The sequence below is a fragment of the Symphalangus syndactylus genome, chromosome 1 (assembly GCF_028878055.3).
Source record: "Symphalangus syndactylus isolate Jambi chromosome 1, NHGRI_mSymSyn1-v2.1_pri, whole genome shotgun sequence".
In the NCBI taxonomy this organism is placed as follows: domain Eukaryota; kingdom Metazoa; phylum Chordata; class Mammalia; order Primates; family Hylobatidae; genus Symphalangus; species Symphalangus syndactylus.
In genome coordinates this window covers 148,034,253-148,060,052 of record NC_072423.2, presented here as the reverse complement: position 1 = coordinate 148,060,052, position 25,800 = coordinate 148,034,253, and the positions used below count along the sequence as shown (strand labels likewise).

The window sequence follows — 25,800 nt, the reverse complement described above, 5'->3', positions numbered from 1 at the left end:
TTCTGAGAAATGTAGACTTGCTTCATCTGAGAAAGCAATGAAATGTTGGCTTATTTGAACTGGTGTGTGTTAAGCAGCCTGAGAAAAAACAATACTGGTAACTATGAGGGTGCATACCAGCACTATATACAAGTACAACAGAAGGGTTTTTTTTTTTTCTGTTTAAGTATATTCCTATCTACTTAGGTAAAGAAGGCTAAAATATGAAATAGCCAAAAATAGAAATAAAAATAAGCATGTAATTAATTACAAACTTAAAAAAATCAGTAAGTGCTACAAGACTTCAGATGAAATGGACATCAGTAAAGGTTGACATTGTTCTAGACATTACAAGAGCAGGAGAAATGAAAAGCGGAAGGAATTTGGATGAAGGGGATCATGGTACATTTGTTAAAGAAAACACACAAACAGCAGAGGAGGAATGAACACAGTGCTTTAGCGGAACAGCAAGGAGACAGGAATGGCTAAGTAGAACGTTGCCAGATAACAAAATCTTCCCAAGCAGGTAGAGGTGCTTTGGTTTGATATGCCTGGAAATTGCATGATCTTGATCGTTTCTGAGCATAAACAGTGAAACAGTGAAGAGGGCAGTGGTATGAATGATGGATTGAAGTGGCAGATGTTAAGGTCATAGAGACAAGCTCAGAAGATGCTAACTTTAGGTAAGAACGATGGCAGTTTGTGCCTTCACAGTGGACATAGAACTAGAAAGGCAAGGCAGACGCAGAGACATACAGAAGGTGGACAGGACAGGATTTTGTGATTGACTTCACATGAGGGATGGAGAGGTAAGGCCACCTGTAGAAGATGAACGGATACGAAAGGATAATGAAGTTAATTGTGGAGATAATGAAGTTAATTCCATTTTAATATGATGTTGTGTGACACCCATTTACTGGAAAATGTCCAATAGACAGTTGGAAATATAGAATTAGAGTTTAAAGGTGAGGATAGGACAAGATAGGAGGAAAGGAGGATAAAGGAAGGAAGAAATATGCAACTGATGCTCGAAGGATAAAAGTGTAACTACTATATCATTTATACATACGGTACTTTGAGTTTCAGGAATCAGCAACATAGAAGAAAGAACATAATTTCGAGATAGCTTATGAAAAAAATGTATGTGATATATAAGGGAGGGGTAACTCATTCAAATAGCTTCTGGGTATTTTGATTGATTCAGAAAAAATGTGAGATAGATGCTTTGCTTCAAATTCCCAATATCTATTTTATCTTTTAGTTGGTTCTCTAGAAGGTGTGCTTGCATATTTTAACATATAATGTTACTATATGCATTCTTTCTTTTGGCAATCTGTGTGTATGCCTTTTGGTTTATATAGTTGTCCACTGATTAAGTCATTCAACGAAGGTTAACGTGTCAGGCACGGTTCTAAGCACTAGGAATACGAAGATGCACAATACTAAGTTCCTGGTCTCACAGGGGAACTTACATTCTGAAAGGACAGAGAGACACTAAACAAACACATGTAATATACCAGAAGTGGATAGCAATTGGTTCAGAGGAGAATGCCATTTTAATAGAGTCGTCCTGACTGGCCTCTCAGTAGAGGTAACGTTTCAGCAGAGACCTGAACAAATTAAGGGAGAGAGCCATGTGACTGTCTGGGAAAAGAATTTTTTAAGATGAGCGAACAGCAATTGTCATGAACAACAAAGAGGCCAGAGTGTATAGAATGAAGTGAACAGGGGAAAGGATAGAAAAAGGTGAAGTGGGAAGAGTAGGCAAGCCCCAGGTCAGGCAGAGACTTCTTGGGCATAGAAGGGATTTTATTGTGTGAGGGAAAGATATTGGAGGGTTTTGAGTTGAGGAGTGACAGGATATAGTTTATGCTTATAAATATCACTCTGGTCGCCATGTTTGGAATGAATTACAGGGGGTGGGGCAAGGCTGGAGGTGGGGAGGCCAGCTGAGGAGTCACTGTAAGAACACAGGTGCGAGGCAATGGTGGCTTGGCTCAGGGTGGTGGCAGTGAGGGTGGTGCCAAGTGGTCAGCGTCTAGATGCATTTGCAGGTACAGATGATGGGTTTGGCTGGTGGAAGAAATGTGGGGTATGAAAGAAGAGAGGAGACAAAACTAACTGCTGTGAATGGAGATGAAAAACACAAGTTTTGCTGGAAAGACAAAAAGCTCAATTTTTGACATGTTATGTGATTTGGAGCAAGATATTTAAAATTTCAGGACGTGTTTCAGCATTTGTAAAACAAGGATGATAACAGAATCTACTTCATAGAGTTATTAAGCATTAAATAATAATTCAGGAAAAGCTCTAAGCATTGAATGTGTCTAATAGGTGTTTAGCTTAGATATCAAGAAGTTGAGGCAAAATGTCAATCTCACCTTCTTTCTGAGTCCTAAAAAAATCAGCTTAAAAACCCTTGTTATATTTTCTTCCTTGACCCCTCTCTTGGGGTAAGAGTGCCACTGTGTAGTAGGGGACAGTGTTAGTTCTAAATGTCAAATTATGGTGTGTGCTAAAAATAATAATTTCTGTATTGGTTGTGACTGAATATGTAAATGAAGGATACAAATGGTAATTATTAGAGAGAAGTTCTAACTGAACTTAGGAGACTTAAAAAAAGATAGGGGTTTATATTTTGAAGAAGAGAACTATTTTAAAGACTTGCTTGAGGGGAACATATTTCATAAGAAATGATAAAAGCCATTAAAATTAGGAGGAAAATTGATAATCACATGATTCTGAGGAAAACTCCCAAATTTTTTTTATTTTTTATTTTTTTTTTTTACGAAGTTTGACTTGTGTCCTTCTGGACTTGACATTCTAAAGCAATGATATATGGACAACTTAGTAAAATGAAAAGAAGGTCATTCAACTAAGAAAATTGCAAATTCACCAATATTGCCAGGAAACTATGCAGAGTTGATTGACCCACATTTTTATCTTTTGTTTATTTTTATTTAGAGATGAGGCCTTGTCCTGGCACTCAGGCAGGAGTGCAGTGGCACGATCATAACTCACTTGCAGCCTTGAGCTCCTGGGCTCAAGCGATCCTCCTGCCTCGGCCTCCCAAAGTGCTGGGATTACAGGCATGAGCCACTGCGCCTGGCTCATGAACCACCATTTTTAAGATGACATTCAAACATAATGAAGTGTATTGCTCCCAACTTACCAATATGATCAGAAGAAAGACTACTTGATGGACAACAAATGCAAGTACAGAGGTCATCATCTGCATAGGCAGTAGTTTGAACTTCAAAACAGAATAACCATCACTAGTTATGAATCTCTCTTAGTGGATGCTGAGATAGAGACACTGGATTTTAACATGCATATCATTCTAAGACATGATGATTTGCTTATAGAAGACATTTTAAAAATGAAGTGTTACTAGTGCATTTAATAGAGTAGAATAAAAATGTATACTCTATGTTGATTTTGACAAATTAATGCTTCCTCCACTTGATAATTTATCCAATATTTGGGGAAAGGATTGCTTTTTCAGTGACATGCAAATAGTCAGTCCCCTATGGCAGATTTTCCACTTGTTCAAGGGAACCCTTGTTCTCCATGGAAGCCTGCAAGAGTCTTTTGGGAGGGAGGAAATATTGTGTTAGGTATTATTATCAGTGTTACTTAAGTTATTGTGAAGTGGTTATCTCTGAATTACATTTTTTTTTCTAATTCTCAGATGGTGTCTCCTTCCATTTCCTATCCTCAGCACCTACCTTAGCTGAGTTTATACCCAAGTAATGAACTTTATATTATTATCATCTTTAAATAGACAGTTATATTTTAGCTTGACCTGTATAAAAAACCACAGTAAGATGAGAGAAATAGTACTTATTACTTATTTATAAGTTTCATTCCAAATTTATTCATCAGTCTTTGCTGAATTCAATTAGTAATTCAAAAACTATTCATCATATATTTATACGATATATATAATTTATATCGGTACATCTGTATATATAAGTATATATGTGCATGTATATATAAACTTATATGTATATATAATAGATAAAAATATGTAAACTTGACTTCGGTAATATCTTATTCGTACCACTTTTATTTTTATGTTTTTTTAAAGAAAATGTTCTGCCATTGTTACAGCATTTGAAAAAGTATCTTTTCTATAATGATTAGCATTCTAATATACCACTGGTGGATGTGTAGCATATGTTGAACACTGGCCATATAAGATGTACATATCTTAGACTATGAAATTCCATCTTTAGATGAATTACTCTACCAAAGAAAAATTTCTACCCATGTGCACACAGAGATATTGACAATAATATTCATAACAGCAAATACTTATGCAAGCACATAGTTGGAAACAACATAGATGCCTTTCAACAGGATAATGAATAAGTAAATTATGGCATATTTATATGACAGCAATAAGAATAAGAAACTTTTTATTTATTTATTTATTGAGACAGAGTCTTGCTCTGTCACCCAGGCTGGGGTGCAGTGGCACCATCTTGGCTCACTGCAACCTCTGCCTCCCGGGTTCAAGCAATTCTGCTGCCTCAGCCTCCTGAGTAGATGGGATTACAGGCAGCAGTCACCATACCTGGCTAATTTTTTTTTTGTATTTTTAGTAGAGATGGGGTTTCAGCATGCTGCCCAGGCTGGTGTCGAACTCCTGACCTCAGGTCATCCACCTACCTCGGCCTCCCGAAGTGCTGGGATTACAGGTGTCAGCTACTGTGCCCAGCCCAGAATAAGGAACTTTGTGTTCAAACACAAATAATCTCAAAAATATCATTCTGAGCAAAGACAGCTGCAGAAAGATATTTGCAGTATGGTGACACTTAAAAGTTTTAAATGTGCAAAATAATATTGTTTGGGGACACTTAAATGTGTAACTAGTATAAAGCTGGTATGAGACTGATTAAACACCAAGTTCAGGACTGGAGAACTTCAGGGGGAGCGGGAGAGGAGGTAAGGAGGGAAATGTGACCCAGGAGGGGCACACATGGGGCTGTAACAGCAACCGCAATGTTTTATTACTTAAGTTAGTGGTAGATACATGAGAATCTTGGATGTTTAAAATATTTAGTAAAATAATCTTGGTATTAGTTAATTGATAAACCATCTAAAGATATTTTTTGAGAAAAGATTTTTGGGAAGCAAAGATAACAATTCCAAGCGTTAACCAAATTATATTGAATCAAAAAACAGTGAGTATGTTATGAAAACAGCAACTTAAGCCACATGAGACACTGGGATTAAATGTCCCAGGATAGAACTGCATGGCCCATTAACTAGAGCAACATCACCTTCACTTTACAAAAACAATTAGTACATACTTCAGTCTTCAAAGTGAACAGAGATTACCTACTCTTCAAAAGTTATTAAAAGCACTTGGCTTCTGACCCTCAGAGCTCAATTTGTACAACGTATGGGTCAGCTTTTTCCTATAGTAATAAAAGTTGTCAAATGCTATTTTCCTAAGCTCCATTTAAACACAGAGACATTACTTAATGTGGTTTAAAAACATGGACTTTATTTCAAGACAAGGGGATAGCTTAAATTATGGTCTTTTATTAATTCACTAAAATATTTTTAAGTTTGAATAGGGAGAGAAATATGGAACAGGGCAAAGAAAGTATTTACACACAAGGACAAATTATACATTATGAGCTTATTACACTCGATATCTTACTTTAAATAAAAAAATGGGTAAAGAAAAATAGTAGACAATCACAAAAGAAGTTTGAGAGTGGGAGTATGTGTGGGTAGGTGGTAGAGATTAATGAGGATGGAAGGCCACGAAGGTTCACTCAGAAAATACTTTATGCAGCAAAGTGGGAGTCCTGCTCAGGGTCACAGAAATAAAAACATTTTCTGTGAACTGGCCTCACAAGAATGGGAGCTCGGAATGTGTGTGGTAGTGGCTGAGAAACTGGGTGTCCAGTTTTGATCCATTTGTCATAGTCTTCAAGACAGCATATGGTCGTTTACCATCATCTTTCTGCAAATGTCCTTCCTAGGCTGTGGGTTTTTTTTTTTCTTTTCCTTCTTCCTTCTCTTCTTCCTTCCCTCCTCTCCTCTTCTCTCCCCTCCCCTCCCCTTCCCTCCCCTCTTCTCCTCTCCTCTCCCGTCTCCTCCCCTCCTTTCCTTTCCTCCCTCCCTCTTCCCTTCCTTCCTTGTTAAATTAAATGTTTTAATTTAATTTTTCCATCTTCCAGTGTATTAACACTTGGCTATGATATGCTAATCCTTGGGGTATGCACAGGGTGGTTGGTCATAGAATGTTGTTATTGTCTAAAATAGTGCAAAGGGCATTTACAATGGATTTTCAGGCACTGGTTTGACATAATTATTCTGCTGTTTACCCTCTATGTTTATATTCAGTTGTGCAATGATTATGCGGAGCCAAAGAGCTTTGCTGGAAACATAGTCTTAAGTTCTAAGTCATCAATTTATACACATAATCACTGAAGAACTAAAGGAAATCTTTCTCTGCCTTTCTTTCTTTAGCAAACAAAAAAAGGAAGAAAAAATACTATGCAGTAACTCTTGTACGTAAATTGGAATTGCTAATGCATATTTTATAAACTTATAATATTCTAATTATAAAATTTCCAGTGTTAGTGTCATGACATGGATGTGTGTTCCATCTACAAGGGAAGCATTCTGGGTTGTGATGTTATCATCCACATTCTTTACCTGGTACTCATGGCTCTGGGCATGTTTTGCTTGTTGTTTGGTTGGATGGGGTTGGTAGCCCCAACATAAAGAAAAAGACCTAGTTTCTCCCTTTGTCACAGTAGCACATTACTCTATCCTGGAAAGTTCTGGCTGTTAAGAAAGCTCTTTGGGTTGGGCGTGGTGGTTCACACCTGTAATTTCAGCACTTTGGGAGGCTGAGGTGGGAGGATCATTTGAGGTCAGGAGTTCGAGACCAGCCTGGCCAACATGGTGAAACCCCATCTCTACTAAAAATACAAAAATAAGCCAGATATGGTGGCAGGTGCCTGTAGTCCCAGCTACTCGGGAGGCTGAGGCACAAGAATCACTTGAATTTGGGAGGCAGAAGTTGCTGTGAGCTGAGATCCTGCCGCTGCACTCCAGCCTGGGCAATAGAGCAAGACTTAGTATTGAAAAAACAAACAAAAAAGAAAGCCCTTTGCATAGTTCTAATACAATAAAAAACTGTTAGAATCTTAAAGTCAACTTAGGTGAAATAAAATTTAGAAGGCCTGATAATAACATTAGAAGGCCTGATAACTAATGCCCATGTGCTTTGGGTTTGGCCTCATCATCAGTCTTCCTCATCTTCACTGGTTTACCAACTCGTTTGTCCAGCCACAAGCTACACATGAGTTGGTCTTCGTCATCTTCATTGGTTTACCAACCCATTTGTCCATCCATGAGCTACATATGAGTTGGTCTTCCTCATCTTCATTGGTTTACCAACCCATTTGTCCGGCCATGAGCTACACATGAGTTGGTCTTCCTCATCTTCATTGGTTTACCAACCCATTTGTCCATCCATGAGCTACACATGAGTTGGTCTTCCTCATCTTCATTGGTTTACCAACCCATTTGTCCATCCATGAGCTACACATGAGTTGGTCTTCCTCATCTTCATTGGTTTACCAACCCATTTGTCCATCCATGAGCTACATATGAGTTGGTCTTCCTCATCTTCATTGGTTTACCAACCCATTTGTCCATCCATGAGCTACACATGAGTTGGTCTTCCTCATCTTCATTGGTTTACCAACCCATTTGTCCATCCATGAGCTACACATGAGTTGGTCTTCCTCATCTTCATTGGTTTACCAACCCATTTGTCCATCCATGAGCTACACATGAGTTGGTCTTCCTCATCTTCATTGGTTTACCAACCCATTTGTCCATCCATGAGCTACATATGAGTTGGTCTTCCTCATCTTCATTGGTTTACCAACCCATTTGTCCGGCCATGAGCTACACATGAGTTGACATGCACCTGCTAATTTCATTTGGCTGGAATTCACTAAATGAAATTCTAGCTTCTTGTAACAACACAAAAGAAAGATGTTTCTAGTGCAGCCTGAAATTACATGTTCAAACTTGTTTTCATCAGTGAAACATTAGAGTCCAAAGAGGTCTTATCAGAGCTGAAAAACAATATGTTTGATGGCATACTTTTAGACCTGTGGTGGGCTGCATTTTGCAAAAAAGTTATATTTTAAATATAGCATATCGTAAAGGTAGATTAGGAATGTTCTTACTCATCTAGTTTAGCTCTTTTTTTTTTTCTGCCAGATGTTTATGTTGGTGAGAAACCAATAACACTGTCTAGACCTCTAGGATATAGTAATCAACCATGAATGAAAAACATTCAAAGGTCACACTTCAATCTGGACCTACAACATCCTGCTATTCAAAACTAGATTAGAGATGATGGATCATGATAAACTGAACCACACTGAATGCTGAGTCAGTAATTTGAGAATTGTCTACAAAAAGCTAAATATGTCACCAAAAATCAACCAGATAAAACAAAGTCTAGACACCATAAAATGTGCTGTTCCCCCCATTGCATAGTGTCAACAATCAGATGTTATGACTTTTACACAAGCAACCTATAACTCAGGAATCTTCAATCTTTTGTAAAGAAAAGTTCTTTGAAGTCATATGATTCCTGAGGAGTGTGTGTGCGTGTGTGTGTGTGTGCAGTTGCCTAGATGTGCTCATGTAAATAAAGAACCAACAGAGAAGGGTTACGTTATGGTATCAGGGCTTTCAAAAATCACCAACCAAGATTTCATCAAGCAATAATAATGCCATGTCTTTTCACTATACCTTGGTGATTTTGATTGTCTAGAAGTTGATAATTTGTTTTTATTAAGAGTGGTTCTGTTGTTGGCTGAAATTCTGTGGAATCAACAATAACTCAGGACAATGTGTTTCAGTTCTACAGCCCATATGTGCTAAACTCTGAGGGTAATCTCATGTGTCAATTGAAATATTTAAAGTATAACTTCCAATTTTAGTTCATTCTGATTTCTAAATCGGTTGAGATCACTCTGTCTTAGATAGTGGCATATTTTAGACTTTAGTACTTTTAAACTTTGAAAACAAGTCAGTATGTCATTTTTAAAAATATGATTAAAAATACAACCTTATAGCACTTTGGAATAACAAGTCTTTTTGTCTTATAAAGAGAAGAATGGCTAGTTCATTAAGGATGATGCACTAACTTGCCTGACTCTTTTTGTTTTAGAGACAGGCTCATACTGTTGTCCAGGCTGGAGTGCAGTGGCCTGATCCCGGCTCATTGCAAGCTCCGCCTCTCGGGTTCACGCCATTCTCCTGCCTCAGCCTCCCTAGTAGCTGGGACTACAGGCGCCCACCACCATGCCCGGCTAATTTTTTTTTTGTATTTTTAGTAGAGACGGGGTTTCACCGTGTTAGCCAGGATGGTCTCGATCTCCTGACCTCGTGATTCGCCGGCCTCGGCCTCCCAAAGTGCCGCAATTACAGGCATGAGCCACTGCGCCTGGCCACTTCCTTTCTTTATCTTCAGCATTTTGCAAGGTTCAGCGTGTGCTATTAATACAATATGTTGATTGAATATATTTTTAAAAGCTACCTATGCCCCTTTCTGATATTGCCCCCTTGCAAGCTGAGAATCGCTGATTTAACTCAGTGATGAGTCTCAGATGCCTCTCAGTGACCAAGAGACATTGTACGATTCTTCTTTCATAAAAAGCTCATGCTCCCTAGAGTTCCAAGTTAGTGCCGACGGGTCATACTTGCGGCCAGTGGGCAACGGTTGTGTCTGTTGTGTTCGCCATTCAGTGCCTAGCACAGTGTTCTACATACAAAAGATGCTCAATAAAACCTTGTGGGATTAAATAGTGACGATTGACAAGCTTGGAAGTTTCTGACCTTTCTCCATGGACATTTACTAATGGAATCTTAAGGTAGCAAAAAATGTCCTAACTTAAGTGGTACTCAAATAGTACCTATTTCTCCAAATTATTTTGAAGATTAAATGAGAAAATGCCTCTGGAGGTTTTAACACAGGTTCTGGCACTTACATACTCATCAACAGCACGTCCAAATGATGTCAGCCACCTACTGTTGGGTTCCACACTTCATTCATTTTTTTTTTTTTTTTTTTTTTTTTTTTTGAGACGGAGTCTTGCTCTGTCTCCCAGGCTGGACTGTAGTGGCGCCATCTCGGCTCACTGCAAGCTCTGCCTCCCAGGTTCACTCCATTCTCCTGCCTCAGCCTCCGAGTAGCTGGGACCACTGGCACCCACCACCACGCCCGGCTAATTTTTTGTATTTTTAGTAGAGACGGTGTTTCACTGTGTTAGCCAAGATGGTGTCAATCTCCTGATCTCGCGATCTGTCTGCCTGGGCCTCCCAAAATGCTGGGATTACACGTGTGAGCCACCGCGCCTGGCCTCATTCATATTCTAAGAAAGCACATGCCTTGTCTTTGGCTGTGCCTAAGAAGAGTAAAAGCAGTACTATAGTCGTGAGTTTGACAATTATGGGGCTAAATAACTGTGTTCTTTTACATGGCTAGGTCTTCATTAGTAACTACAGCTTCAGAAATGTCAGTGGTTGTCCTTAAGCTACAGGGAAGAGCACAGAGGGATCAATGCAAATCCATCATCATCACACACAAACAACTCCAGCATATGCCAGCTGAATGGCGTATCTTCTTTCTCCAAGAGTGACAAGCTGGGCACAGTGGCTTGTGCCTATAATCCCAACTGGGAGGATTACTTGAGGCCAGCAGTTTGAGACCACCCTGGGTGATAGAGCAAGACCCTACCTCTACAAAAATCAAAAGATTAGCCACAACCCTATAGTCCTAGCTGCTGAGGGGAGGCTGAGGCAGGAGGATTGCTGAGTTCAGGAGTTCAAGGCTGCATTGAGCTATGATGATACTACTGCACTCCAACCTGGGAAACAAAGCAACACTCTGTCAAAAAAAAAAAAAAAAAAAAAGGACACATTATTATTAAAACTAAGTAATTAGACTAAGAAATTTAAAAACATGGCCAGGCGCAGTGGCTCATGCCTGTAATCCCAGCACTTTGGGAGGCTGAGGCGGGCAGATCACGAGGTCAGGAGATCGAGACCATCCTGGCTAACATGGTGAAACCCCGTCTCTACTAAAAACACACACACACAAAAAAAATTAGCTGGGCGTGGTGGCGGGCGCCTGTAGTCCCAGCTACTCGGGAGGCTGAGGCAGGAGAATGGTGTGAACCCAGGAGGCAGAGCTTGCAGTGAGCCAAGATCATGCCACTGCACTCCAGCCTGGGTGACAGAGAGAGACTCTGTCTCAAAAAAAAAAAAAAAAAAAAAAAAAAATTAAAAAATATTCAAGTTTAACTTCCAACTATACCTAAATAATTCATTTGGAATAGAGAACTTCCAGAGGAATGTTCGTTTAAATCCAGTCTTTGCTTTATGAGATAGCCTCAGATCCTTAAGTAGATGTGTGACAAATTAATATGACCCTCCTACCAGGCCTTTGATTTTGGACATATCTAGGTATTGTAATTACAGTGGCCTTTGGTAAAATGTGCAGACCATGCAGTGCATGCATACTCCTTTAAATAAAGAAAGTCACAGAAGTCTTGTTGCAGAAAGGGAGGTGTGCGAAACATCCCTTTCAAGTGGCAGCCTTGACATTTAGCATATTTTTTTCCCATACCAGAGCTGAGCCACGTGCTTGAAAGCCCAGGCCTGCTGGTGCTGCTGCTCTTTTCCATGTTTGGCTCCATCTATACAGCAATTTTCAAAGCAGGTCCCAACGTGCTTAGGAAAACTTTCAGATATTGTATATCTAGCTTGACAAGCTCATATGCAAGGACTGATTCCCTCATCAATGTGTGGAATCAGTTATTCTCCAGTCATTTCCTTTTGGAGTCCACAAAGATCTGTACAAAAATCACCTCCAGTAGATCCTTCTTTGTTTCTCTCCAGAGATACAGAAATCTATTCCATTTGCCATTGACATTTTACCTTTTCTTTTTTTTTTTTTTTGGACTGGTTGAACCACTTTTGCCCAAAAGCCCTGAGCCAATTATAGGGGTGTCATGCTAACAAGGTGAAGGCCCTCAGGAAGTAGGGTATCACGAGCTGAAACTGATGGAATGCTTAGTATATGTCAATGACTCCTCTAAGCACTTTGCAGAGTAGCTCATTTAATCCTTAAAACCATTTCATGACATAGGTACTGTTATCCTGTTTGTATTAGCAAGGAACGCTGACTTGCCTATTATTACCCAGTGCGAGAGCCAGGACTGAGCCCCAGGCAGCCTGAGGTTGCAGGCAACTCTCTAAGCCACTATATAATACATTCTCTCATCAAAGCCACCCTTGACATCAACATGCTGCTCTTTTTGTCTAATCAGTATCATTTAACTTAATCTAGATACATGTTCACATTGCAGTATCTCATGAAGCTTCCCTAATGGTTGTCTGTCTTTAAAAATCTCCTCTGGTGTTGCCTATGATTGGAAAAGTCTTTGTTTACTAGAAGAGGCTGCATATTTTGAGGCCTACATCACTCATGGTTAAAAGGCATTACATATGCCCTTACTTGCTTTTCACTGTGAACCAAAGGAGCAGAGAACAGTTCACAGGAGTCAATGTTTGTGGTTGCCCTTCCTCGGAGGTGGGCCAGAATACCCGATGCCCCACTGAACTGAGAGCCAATGTACCACAGAGTGTGTCCAGCACTCATTTTGCTAGTGAATTGGAGGACTGATCAGCTGCAATATAAAAATCTATTTTGCAAAAGACATATGATCCTGAATACTCCACAAAATACCTCAGGAGATTTCAATCTCATGTAGTTACTTGAAGAATTTATTTTATGTCTATTGACTCTCACTTGGATTGAGGTTTACCTAAATTTTCTTGCCCTCTTCATAAGCAATTCAGTTTTTTCTTCTTTCTCTTAAATGTTTTTGTTTGTTTTACTTTCTTTTTTTAGAAGATGAGGTCTTGCTGTGTCACTCAAGCCGGAGTGCAGTGGCATGATCATAGCTAACTGTAACTTTGAACTCCTGGGCTCAAGTGGTTCTCCTGACTCAGCTCCTGGGACTACAGGTGGGCACCACCAAACCTGGCTAAATTTTTACAATTTTTTGTAGAGACAAGGTCTTGCTCTGTTACCCAGGCTGGTCTTGGATTCCAGGCCTCAAGCAGTCCTCCTGCTTGGCCTCCAAATTGTTGGGATTACAGGCGTGAGCCACAGTACCCAGACTCTTAAATGTTTAGCTATGGAAATAATGTGACACCACATATCTCAATCAGGTGGAGGCATTTAGACTTTTTCCCTTATATGTCATGTTCCCCAAATTGAGAGAAGAAACCACTTCTTTTAAAAAGTCAGTGTCATTGATACTATTTAGTAGCTCTTACTTTATTAGATGTTGTTAAATAAAGACTAGTATTGGCCAGGCCCAGTGGCTCATGCCTATAATCTCGGCAATTTGGGAGGCCAAAGTGGGTGGATCATTTGAGGTCAGGAGTTCAAGACCAGCCTGGCCAACATGGTGAAATGCTTCCTCTACTAAAAATACAAAAATTAGCCAGGCAAGATGGTGGTTGCCTGTAATCCCAGCTACTCGAGAGGCTGAGTCAGGAGAATCTCTTGAACCAGGGAGGTGGAGGTTGCAGTGAGCCGAGATCACGCCACTGCACTCCAGCCTGGGTGACAGAGTGAAACTCTGTCTCAAAAAACAAACAAACAAATAGAAAAGACTAGTATTTAATTTCTTTCAGCTTATTTGTTCATTCCACTGTCTAAACTGAAGAAAGCTGTGCATGTGTAGTCTTGGCTTTGCCTGACTTTCAGGCTCTCTAGCCTCAATTTTTAATTTCTTTTATTTTTCCTTATAGGCAGTCTTATCAGTCTATCAGTCCAAATTTGTTTGTGGAGCTTTGTCAAACGTACATCAAGGAATTTCACCCAGCTTATGTAGGAAAGCCTAGCATCTCAGTCTGAGAATTTTTGACTACAGGTATTTAAAAGCCACAGCAAGTATTAAACAGAGATTCAGGGGCCTATGAACTTGGATGAGGAAACATTATGTTTGCATTGTCACTAAGCTCTAACTGAAATGTAGCATTTCCTCCAATTTACAAATATTGGCAAATTATCCTGCCCCTCTTCAGTGGTCTTAGCTGTCCCTGTGACTTTGCCACCAATAGAAACTGGACATTGGCATATCAGTTTACAGTTGTTGTAGATATCATAGAATATCACTTACATTCATCCCTACTCCACAGTGATGGTCACTATTAGACCTACTCCAAATCGTACATGATTGGCATTTTCCTGTCCACAAGTGTTCACCCAGGCTTGTCTGGGTGAATAACACATTTAAGGTGTTCACATGACCTTACTGGCCAGCTACTGGGCGGATCTGTGCCTTGTGGTCATTCAGCCACCAAAGAGTCAAATTGTAGGTTCACAAATTTGTGACCTAGCTGTGGACGTTGCCTCCCAGGATTCCCTATCTATAATGGTGAGTGACAAGGAGATGAGTCAAAGACCAGGTTAATGCACAACTTAAGGTTCTTAGTTGAGTTAAATTACAACAGTGTGTGCCCGATGCCTTTAAAAATAGCTTTTAACTGGCCGGGTACGGTGGCTCACACCTGTAATCCCAGCACTTTGGGAGACTGAGGCGGGCAGATCACAAGGTCAAGAGATTGAGACCATCCTGGCCAACACGGTGAAACCACATCTCTACTAAAAATACAAAAAATAGAAAAAAAAAAATTAGCCAGGCTTGGTGGCGGGCACCTGTAGTCCCAGCTGCTTGGGAGGCTGAGACAAGAGAATGGCATGAACCCGGGAGGCAGAGCTTAAAGTGAGCCGAGATCACGCCACTGCACTCCAGCCTGGGTGACAGAGCGAGACTCCGTCTCAAAACAAAAAACAAAACAAACAAAAATAGCTTTTAACTTATACCTACTTCTCCATATTTTAAAGACATTATCCTTCTATATAATTCATTCACGGTATACTAGTACATCATAATTTTATGTTTTGAAAACTTTGATAACTGTATTTCACTATAATTGGTTTCCTCTATAATTCTACATATTTTATTTACGCATTTAAAAAGATTAATCTGAGAAGTGATCCATAGGTTTCACAAGAATGATAAAGAGATCTGTGGGCACAAAAGCAGGCTACAAGGCCCTCTGTGGAAGGATTAAGAGGCAACTGCCCTTCAGGAATGTGATGTGCCCTGCTGACAAGATGTCCATGGATCAAAGGGGAGGGGGTGAGAACACAGAGGAGCTTTAAGAAGGAAGCACACTTCATCCAGCAAAAAGCTGTCGCCTGCATCTCTCAACCACTGTCATCCTCAAAGTTCTAATTCACTGAAAACTCAATACCATCCTCTGCTTTTAGCAAAGAAGACAGAGTACCTTGGGGTTGGGAATAATGGTTGTAGAGGATAGGATTAAGAGAAATCCTGTGGGATGTAATTGGGCAGAAAAAGTGGATCATATATAAAGGGGAATGCAAGTAAGACAATCTGATCTGTCCTTCCTCACAAACTGAAGGCCTTTTCCTAGCAAGAATTCTGTATATTGTTTATAAAAGGCTGCAGATGCTTAAAAATAACAGACAGGCTCCCTGTTTCATGTAGAAGGGAGTTTAAGACAAAGAGATGTAAATGATGGTTTTTGTACATGACATCATTTGGGATAGCAGAACTGTGTGTGTGTGTGTGTGTGTGTGTGTGTGTGTGTAAGGGGGAAGGGGAGAGGGAGGGAGAGAAGGAGGGAGGGAGAGACAGAGAGACAGAGAAGAGAGAAAGAGAGAGAGAATGAATGAGAATATACCTAACAAGGAAACTTACAATGTTATCCCACGACCAAACCCTTTGGTTAGGTGAAAGAAACTAAAATCTCAGATTAGTTTTTGAGAAACCTGATGAAAGTCAGGAATATCATCACCGAAATAACATTCTAGGTACTATTAACAGAAGTATTCTCTTCCAGAGACTTAAAAAACACTTTTTACCTGTTACCTCATTAATTTCACAACATAAAGAAAAGGGTTTGGACTTTCTACTGCCCGCTTTTCTGCACACGAAGGCAAGGTGGTATGACATATAACAAAGATTTTCTCTGGTGTTCAGAGAAGTGACTTTTTGTGGATCATTAGCAGCCATTAGTTAACGTTTGGTGAGTGGAAGGGTTGAGTGCAGAGGAGAAGCTTGAGAGAAAGGGATGGAAGCAAGCGCTCTTGAGGTTTGGCTGTGCACTAAGTCAATCTTCATTTGACTAATTGAGCTTCTAGCCATGAGCCAAGAGTGAGGACGACACCAAAATTGTCCAGGTCCCCCAAAATCAGAGTCAGTTGTCATAGCCAAAGTCTTTTCCTTTGAGGCACAGTATGTGGATTCTCTACTGTGTGAATTACTTCAGAGGTCCATACTGCTCTTAGAAAACCTGGTCAACATAAAGAATTATTTCCCTCAATGGACCTAGAGCTGTAAAAATCCTATTTGCTGCTAGAGTTGTGAAAACATTTGATTTTTCATCACACATAAAAAGTCACCGTTTTTCTCTAAGTGTTTTCATTAATTTACACTTGCTGTTATGTTTTGACTCCAAACGTAGTATTAATATATAACAGACAAATAAGAAGAAAGAGAACAACTTTCCAGGGATAATATTCTTATTCTTAGAGGATGTTATTATTCTCATCAGCTGTCAAAGGCTATTTATGAAAATGTCAGAGGAAATCTCAGAAGCATAAATGTTTGAATTAGTCTTACTTTCAAACTAAAATGCTAAACTACAACAAGATATTTTTGCATTACCTTTAGTAAGATATTATTTATAGAATCTTTTCATTTGCGGCATTGTTTATTAAACAAGACAACTATGAAGAAACTACCTTTTCTTTTAAATTGTCAACCAATTATAGTTGTGAATTTTTTACTCCCTAATCTTACATCTTAAACTTCTTCCGGTTAATTGCAAATGAGATCATATACCTTAAAGAATTAAATAAAAAATTATATTGGAAAGTTGTATTTCTTTAGGGTGCCACATTTTCCTCTAAACAATAATAAAATGGTTAAATTTAAAATATTTTGCTGCCTTCCCTACCTAATGGTTCGACTTGACATTGTTTACTTTCTCTGTCAGTCCTGGGGAATATTGTTTAGTGTAACAGGGAGAAAGATTTTCATGTGCATTCAGAACAGATTAGAGTTTATGAGGGCATGAAACTAGCATGTTATCTTCACAATCTGCTTTATCACAATCGCACACTTTAAATTTCCCCTCTTCAAGTCATATCAGGACAATTACGTGAAAATCAAAATACCTTTTATTAAGAACACAGCACAGAACTCTGTATTGACTCTTAGAGGCCACCTCTCATATTTGTAAATTTAGACCTTCCTTCAGTATATGGAAAACAACCTGATTGACCAAAAAGGTTAAGAAAACACAGTCTTTGACCCATCCATGTAGATGGCATAGGAACACAGACTTAGAGAGCAAACAAGAAGGCACCATAAACGCTATGGGGAAACCCTACCCGAATTCGGAGTTTTTTCATATCGTAGTGAGATGCTATTTCATCCCAAAGTAAGAATCGGACAGAAGTCCCCATCTCCTCACTGGACCCTTGCAAACACAGTCTACCATTTGGTAGCTGTCACATGAGCCCTAGAGCACTTGAATTGCACCACTGTATTTGTTTTATTATATTTCAAACGCCTACCTCTGGCATACATGACACCCTCTTGGAACCGAGAGTAGCTCCAGGCTGCCAGAGGAAATACCAGCAGGCTTTCACTGGGCAGCGCCCATCACTCCACTGACACACAGACCTGCCAGGCTCCTCTCCTGCGCACACGCCAGGGCACCTCACACCTGATCAGCTTCACTTCCAAAGCTAACCCGAGACAGCCCCGCGGAGCTCAGGGCTTTTGCGGCAGTTGTTCTTCACTACCGATTTCCTGACAGTCACAAGGACCTTGCTTCTCTTTTCAAGGTTAAAAAACCCCACAACTCTCATCATTCCTTATCTAGAAATCATCAGACCAGTAACCAGAGCGGCGTTACACAAAACAAACACACAAAAATCTCAACACTCCATCAACATTAAATGCTAGAGAAAGGGAGACCGAACACACTGCCATGAGAAGAATGAAACTTCACCCAGCTGATGAGATCATTCATGATCCAAGCTCATCACTGCGTCTTCGCAGTAAATTGTTTTCTTTTTAATACCCCTCACCCCCGGTCTCCAATCCCCCTCTGCCTCTCACCTGCCAGCCGTCTGTCTCTGGTGTTTTTCCAAATGACATCCAGGGCTCTGGCTGTGGAGTCCCTGATGTGATCGCTAAAGGACCTCCGGAGAGGGGCTCGCAGGGGGCGCGCCATCACGTGGGCCTTGGGGTCCCCCATCCGCTGGCAGACGCCTTCAGCGCAGCCCGGACGCCGCGACCATGCCTCCGTCCTCCGCCCCGCGCTGTGCTCCCGGCCGCAGGCTGTCGCCTGCCTTCAGGAGGCCGGCATTGCGGCTGGCACTGCGGCCCCTGGAAGCGCCGACTGCAGGCGGCCTCCTGGCCCGCGGCCAAGCGCGCGCGGCGGCCACATCTGGAAAGGCTTACCCTGCGCCGGTGACACCCTCGCAGGGCGCGCGAGCTGCAGCCCAGCTATCCGGAGGCGTCTCGCTTCCTGTGTAACGCAATGACTCACCTGGGTCCGCGCCGGGCTGCTCCTGGGTCACGTAGCAGGTCTCCCCTTCAGGGGCAGTCCAGGTGACCTTGCGTTTTCAAAGCGAAACGTAGCGCGGGAGGCAAGCAAGCAGGGGAGGTGGGAGGGTGGGGCTGGCAGGTGGCCTTGTCTTTAACTTTTAAGGTTGATTCTCAAGAACGTTTGCAATTTAGTAACTCATTTTTATCTCATTAACTCTTGGTTTTACATTAGTCGGTTGATGAGATAGGAAGTTCAACCTTTAGTTGTGGTTGTGGGAAGGAAGATAGGGCTGGAAGGAGGATTTTACACATCAGTCGGGATTCCCTCTAAGAAATGGAGACCAGAGAGGCCAGGCAATGTGGCTCACGCCTGTAATCCCAGCACCTGGAAAGGCTGAGGCTGGAGGATCGCTTGAGGCCAGGAGCTTGAGAACAGCTTGGGCAACAAAGAAGACCCCACCCCTACAAGAAATTAGGCGGGTGTGGTGGCATGCACCTGTGGTCCCAGCTACTTGGGAGGCTGAGAGGGAAAAATCGCTTGAGCCCAGGAGTTCCAGGCTGCAGTGACCCGTGGTCACCCCCACTGCACTCCAGCCTGGGGGACAGAGCAAGACCCTGTCTCTAAAATAAATAAAATAAATGGATACCTGAGTTTTAAATGCAATACTGATCAGCTCCTCACATTTTCTCTCTAAGCATACTTCTACTTACAGTGGTTTAATCAAGTCACTCTAGGTTTTGCCCCTTAAAAAGTTTCAAATATCCCCTGATTTTATGAATCTTCTAGTTCCAAGTAAGGGAACTTGCCCATTACAATTGCACATCAAAAACTCATCCCCGAAAATGTAAAAAAAATGCCAAGCCCTGTGAAATCAAAATATGAGCCAACTGCTTCTTTTACAAGATATGTGCCTTAGTTTCTAAAATGCCAAATCTATTTCTACGCCAATAAATTTGGCAGATTTTTTGCCTTTTAAATGCATTATTAATCCTCTTTTTTTTTTTCTGTCTACCAAATCCTACCTTATAATGCACAAGATTTGGCAGGGAAACTTAATATTGGCATAAGATAGCATCTAAAGGCCAGTTCATAACCTTTGCAAGATGAGAGAATGTTGTAAAAACACTTTGTAAATTGCAAGAAGTCATGCGAATGCTAATTATTACCATAATTATTTTTACACACAAAGTCATTTTCAACCCACACTGATCTCCTGAGTCTTCTAATTCCTACAACATGTATTATTTTCACATATATCTTTAACAATTATACAAAGGATGATTATGAAAATAGTGAGATTGTGCTCATGAATTATAACTAGTATTAGTACCAATGCTTATTAATAACCCATATGTACTAAACTGTATTGTTCCCAAACTGTTAAAGCTCATGAATGTCCCCATTGAGAATGTACTTCATGGTAGATATCCATGTCTTTGCCTTATCCTTGGACTGGACGTAGATTAGGAGAGAATGCATGCTAACTGCTGAAGTAGATATAACTCTGTGCCTGCAGGGGCCAATTCCGAATGAAAATCCTCTATTAAAGATCTTCAGAAAATATCCTTGCCTAATGCCTGGTTCCATTCTAAAACAATGTCCCCAAAGTTTGTGTGTGTTTCTCCTTCAAAGAGGTCTGGGCACCTTGAAGCATGTTGAATCATGTCATCTGGAGCTGTTTCGCAGAGGAATGGCATGAAGTACCCATGGTATGGGCAGTGCCCTTCACCAGATGCTGTTTTAGGCCTGCAGAACTTTAGGATGAATAAGACCTCAACTCGGTCTTTGAGGAGGAAATATCACACTGACCAAAAATGATTCCAAAATACTGTGATAAGTTTCAAGGTAGAAGCATGTTCAAAGTGTTATGCAAAATGTTATAGGAACACAGAGGAAAATGCAGCCTGGATTCCTAACTCCTCCTAGGCACTGACCTCACCTGAGTTTCCAATCTAGATCTCTGAGAAAGTTAGGGACACACAATCACTCCCAGCATGAATATTAACAGCTGATTGTTTGTGTCGTGCAAAGTGACTGACTATAACGGTAGGAAGCTTTTCTATACCTAAACACAGAAAGGAAGGGGAGCAGTAAAGGGAAATAAGCATTCATTAAGTCCCTGTAATGTATGATAAAGTCTTCTAGTGTTGTACATAGACTAGCAAGTCATCAGAGATCCAGTATAGGTATTATTATCACGTTTTTGGAGGTGAGGAAACTTGAAGCTTAGAAAAAATTTGAAAAGTTTACATAGTAATTGGCAGATCCAGGATTCATACCCAGAGCTGTCTGCCTCAAAAACTCATTAGCTTCCTAATCAACTTGGTTGGTCTGAAATTAACGATGATAGTAATGACAGTGACCCATTAGTGTTATCTAGACTCAGTCGATACTAGGCTATGAGCTAATGCTCTTTAATCTTAGCCAAAATAAAATAACCAACAGGACCTAGGGTGTGGCGGAATCCTAAGTCTGCAGATGGGTTTGAGGTGATACCGACTATGGAAATTAAAGGCAATGAGCCAAGAGAAGCAAGGTCTAGTTCAACACACACTGTGTAACCATAGAGCACTCAGGTCCAATCACCAAAGTGTTATAAAACAACCCTCCTCCTCTTAGCAACACACTTTCTCTAGGACAATACTTAACAGTTCTTCAGTGAAGCTCATCTCAGTAGGTGTTAGAAACACCTGCCCATTCCTAGTGCAGGTTTTATTAGGTAGAATGACCCACAGACTTCATCTATCTAAGAGGATTTTATGTTTTGTTTGTCTTTTTCAAAGGAAACCTCATGGCATAAATGTAAATTTTCTTGGCAGAGTATTTCAGGAGGGGAAGTGCAGGTAAGCATTTCTGAGCAAGGCGAACTTTAATTATAGGTTTTACCATACGCCAACATAGAGCTGACAACTTGGCCTCTCATTTCCTATAACTCATTAAGTCCAAATTTCACTGTGAGGGTATTTCAACCCCTTATGGATGAATCTCAGCTACATTTTACGGGTATAGTATAAAGACCATTCTAATACACAACCAACTTTAAATTATTCTTACATTTTGCTTTCTTTGTAGGCCACTAGAAATGCTACACACAGAAAAGATGCTGCTTAGAATCTGCCACTTAGACGATAATTTCTCAAGCTGTATTTCCACAAACTTCAAACTATCCTAGTTTTCTACGAGTCTGAGAGGTGAGAATAGTTTGTGATAGTGTTGTCTCAGCTTCGCAGGTAGAACAAGTGGAAATATGAGTTCATTGGTTTTTCAAGATCCCACTGGGAATCATAAGAAAAATGAGAATAGGCCGGGCGCGGTGGCTCACACCTGTAATCCTAGCACTTTCGGAGGCTGAGGTGCGTGGATAACGAGGTCGGGAGATGGAGACCATCCTGACTAACACGGTGAAACCCCCGTCTCTACTAAAAATAAAGAAAAATAAAAAAATTAGTCGGGCGTGGTGGCGGGTGCCTGTAGTCCCAGCTACTCAGGAGGCTGAGGCAGGAGAATGGCGTGAACCCGGGAGACGGAGCTTGCACTGAGCTGACATTGCGCCACTGCACTCCAGCCTGGGCAACAGAGAGAGACTGTCTCAAAAAAAAACCAAAAAAAAAAAAAAAAGAAAAAGAAAAATGAGAATAATGACATTATGCTTTGATAGGTTTGCAGTTTCTTATTTCTGTGATAAAGGGTTAGTTTCAGCCATTGGTGGAGGTGCTGTTTGACCAGGGAAGCTGTGTAAACTCTTCCAGATCCCTGGAGAACAGAGGTTCTAGTCTGTATCCTAAGCTAGAGATTCTGGTTTCAGTAAGTCCCTAATTTTTTCCATATAAGAAAATCATCCTGCTTTGGCAATGTATTACTGATTTAATTTAATTTTGTCTGACTTATACCTTTTATCTCACTGCAATCAAAATTTTTAATTTTATAGCGTTTCTAGGTTCCATGTTCTCTGATTTAATGTTAGGGACCTCTTCTTATCCAAGCCTGTGTAACATAAATCCACTTTGGTCTGATGGCCACTGTTGCTGATGAAACTCATTTAAGCCTTCTTTGGACCGATGAGAACATTTAGGACTACCTAAAGTGCTGGAAGATCCTTTCAAAAGAATGTGAATAATGACGGGAAATGAAAAGCTTATTAAGAGTTAATACCGTGTTTGGATCTGCGTCTTTGGCTTGGAAAGGAAATGATCATAACCCATTGGTTAAGTCCTATGAGTGATCCAGCCCCTGAAACAGGACAGCAGGCTTAATGAATGTCAGTGCCTATCCCAGCATAGTATATCTGCCTAAAATGCTGTAACGCCACAGAAGATGTTCTCCACTGTGTAGGTATCCAATAGTCCATGACAAGGAATATAGTAGAAGGAAGCCTCTGTAACTCTGATGGATGTCTAAATGGTTTCTGTTCATTGTGATAACTGGCATCTAGCATGTGGGTTACACGCCGTGGAGGACTGCTTTCGTTTCTAAATGTTTAGTTAATATAATCATCTTTAGTGCATTTGCTCTGGCAACTGGCAATTTTACTCGTTAATCTGCTTCTACATTTGGAACCCTAAGGATTCCACTGAATTTGGTTGAGAATCTTGTTTGTGATAAACTCTATGAAATGTTCTTGACCAAAGGGCTCAAATCAACGTGGCTTTCACTATTACGTGTATGTTGATGTTTGATAGACTAACAAACTACAATGATGATTTTCTTCAAATTGACCTGGGGGCAAACAAAATTATTCTTGGAAGGCAGGGAGAAAATCTTGGAATCTGTATCTGTATCTACACATATAGTTCTTTAAATATTTCCATTTTTGTATAATGTACAAAGCACATAAGTACCATGATTTATAGATATAATTTATACATAAATAAATGTATACATTGGGGTTCTATGCTCAGAAAGCTTTACTGACAGGCCCAGTGATCAAGGTTCAGAGACTTGCTCTACAACTTCCGATATATACCAAAATCACACTATCTTTCAGAGTAAAATCAGCTTTTTGGAGGGCATAGTGTTGAATATATCTATACGAGAAGAGGCTGCAATAAAACAAGAAGTGAATGTTAGGGAAGACAGAAGGACTTCCTTTTCTTCCTGAGTCATGTAACAATATCTTATTTCTTTTTGACTGCTGAATTTCAGTGACTATTTATGCTTTCTGAAGCAAAGATCTCTCCCTGGGCTACGTAAAGTCATCTTGCCTGTGAAAAAGAGGACTTAATTTCAATTCTGCCCCTTGCCAGACAGCTTTGTGATCTTGGGACAGCATTTTGTTTTCTCATTTGCTAATGAGGGTATTGACTAGATCATTTATTCTGGTTGAGATTCAAGGGTGGGAGAAGAGGATATCAGAATTACATAGGGTGGGGACTCTCTCCTCCTGTTAAGAGTGGAGCGAAAAGTTTAAACAACTCTACTGGGCTAGATGGTCTCATTCCACTTCAGAAAAATACCTCGGCAGAATTCTAGCTATTAGTGTATATAATTGGCCGTTTTAATGCTTTCCTCAAGCTATTTTCAAGTTGCTTTGAACATCTCTCTCTGGAGCTGTTTGTTTGGGTTTAATCCTCTCGATCATTTCTTTTCCACTCTCCGTAGTTGACTATAGTTTTCCAGGTGAAAATATTTAGCAGAGAAGGAAGAAATAAAACATACTGGAAAAAGGAAAGAGGATGTAGAGATGCCCTCAGGAACTTTTTTTCTATGTCATGACTTCAGGTTTTCTTTTATGTTGTATTTTCAAAAGGTTAAACATTTGCAGTTTCTATAGAAAAATCAACAATAATGGTACACCAAAAATAATGCAAAAAATCTATAACTTATATTACCTTAGCAAGAACAGAATATCTAATAGTAAAATAATTTTAGATAGAGTTAAAACTTCAGGGGGAAATAATTTCCTTTATTTTGTTCTTCATTTTATTTTATTCCTATTATATTTTAATTCTTTCTTTTATCCTTTCATTTTTCACCATGTAAAATTAGAGTGTGTTAATAAAGAAGCTCAGCATTACAGCATAGAACCAGAGTAATAATTTCTCTTCTCATTCAGATTTAAATTATATTATGATTACTTGAACTGCTTTTAAATTGTGGTTATTGCAATTCATACCAGCTGTTTTATATATCTTTTTGTTGAGATTGAAATAAAAATATTAACCCCTTGCTGTTTCTAAATTAGAAGACTTCGTTCAGAGAAAAAAACCAAAAAACTCACATATTATTTTACCTTCATATACAGTCATTGCCACAAATGTTCATAAAGAATGACAGACGTTGTTACTTTTGGATTATAACAATTATCAATCATCTCAAATAACATACCTACACTAATAATAAAATGAAAAGCAGTTTTGGATAATGGCTGCATAATATACTCAGGCATATACATTCAGGGATGATTTAAAAGTCAGACCAAACAGGAACCCAAATATTTCTCTATGTTAACATAATTTGTTGATTATACTTTTTTGACCATAGTATTAATAAGTGTTATATATTATGATAGGAATCAAAACATTGCAATATCAACTAGCTTGAATGTGTCCGTAAAAAGGTATTTGCAGGTCGACTTCTGTGTATGAAGGGATCCTACTGAAACACACACACACACACACAAAAGAAAAAAATCAACTTTTTTTTTCAGAAAGTATACAATACATTGTGAAGTACTGTAATCTCTGAGAGAAGGTTTAAAAAAATAGATAAGCCTCACCATTGTTCTGATACCACCTCTGCATATGGGCAATTTTGGGGCCACAGAGTAGAGAGAGGAAAAACAAACATAACCTGGCAGTTCTTTTTCTTTTTCTTTCTTTCTTTCTTTTTTTTTTGAGACAAGGTCTCACTCTGTTGCCCAGGCAGGAGTGTAGTGGTGTGATCTCGGCTCACTGCAACTTCTGCATCCTGAGCTCAAGTAATCCTCTCACTGCAGCCTCCTGAGTAGCCAGGACTACAGGTGCACACCACTATGCTTGGCTAATTTTTTAATGTTTTGTAGAGATCAGATCTCCCTATATTGTCCAGGGCGGCCTCAAACTCCTGGGCTCAAACGATTCTCCCACCTCCTCCTCCCAAAGTGTTGGG

At 40.0% G+C, this 25,800-nt stretch overlaps 1 protein-coding gene across 7 annotated transcripts in view; it reads right to left on the bottom strand.

Annotated features, from left to right (window-relative positions):
• DLC1 (DLC1 Rho GTPase activating protein) overlaps nt 1-25,800 on the bottom strand; it is a 530,175-nt gene that overhangs the window by 180,649 nt on the left and 323,726 nt on the right. For 2 of the 7 annotated variants that reach the window (XM_055287602.2, XM_055287622.2), the window contains exon 1: nt 18,282-19,093. The exons of 3 other annotated variants lie outside the window; for them this stretch is intronic. In XM_055287602.2, coding sequence (XP_055143577.1) covers nt 18,282-18,420 — 139 coding nt within the window. In that variant the 5' untranslated portion in view covers nt 18,421-19,093. Of the gene's footprint in view, nt 1-18,281; nt 19,112-25,800 lie in introns of those variants that run through there. 2 more of the 7 variants (XM_063637795.1, XM_055287592.2) reach the window with 2 other exon arrangements.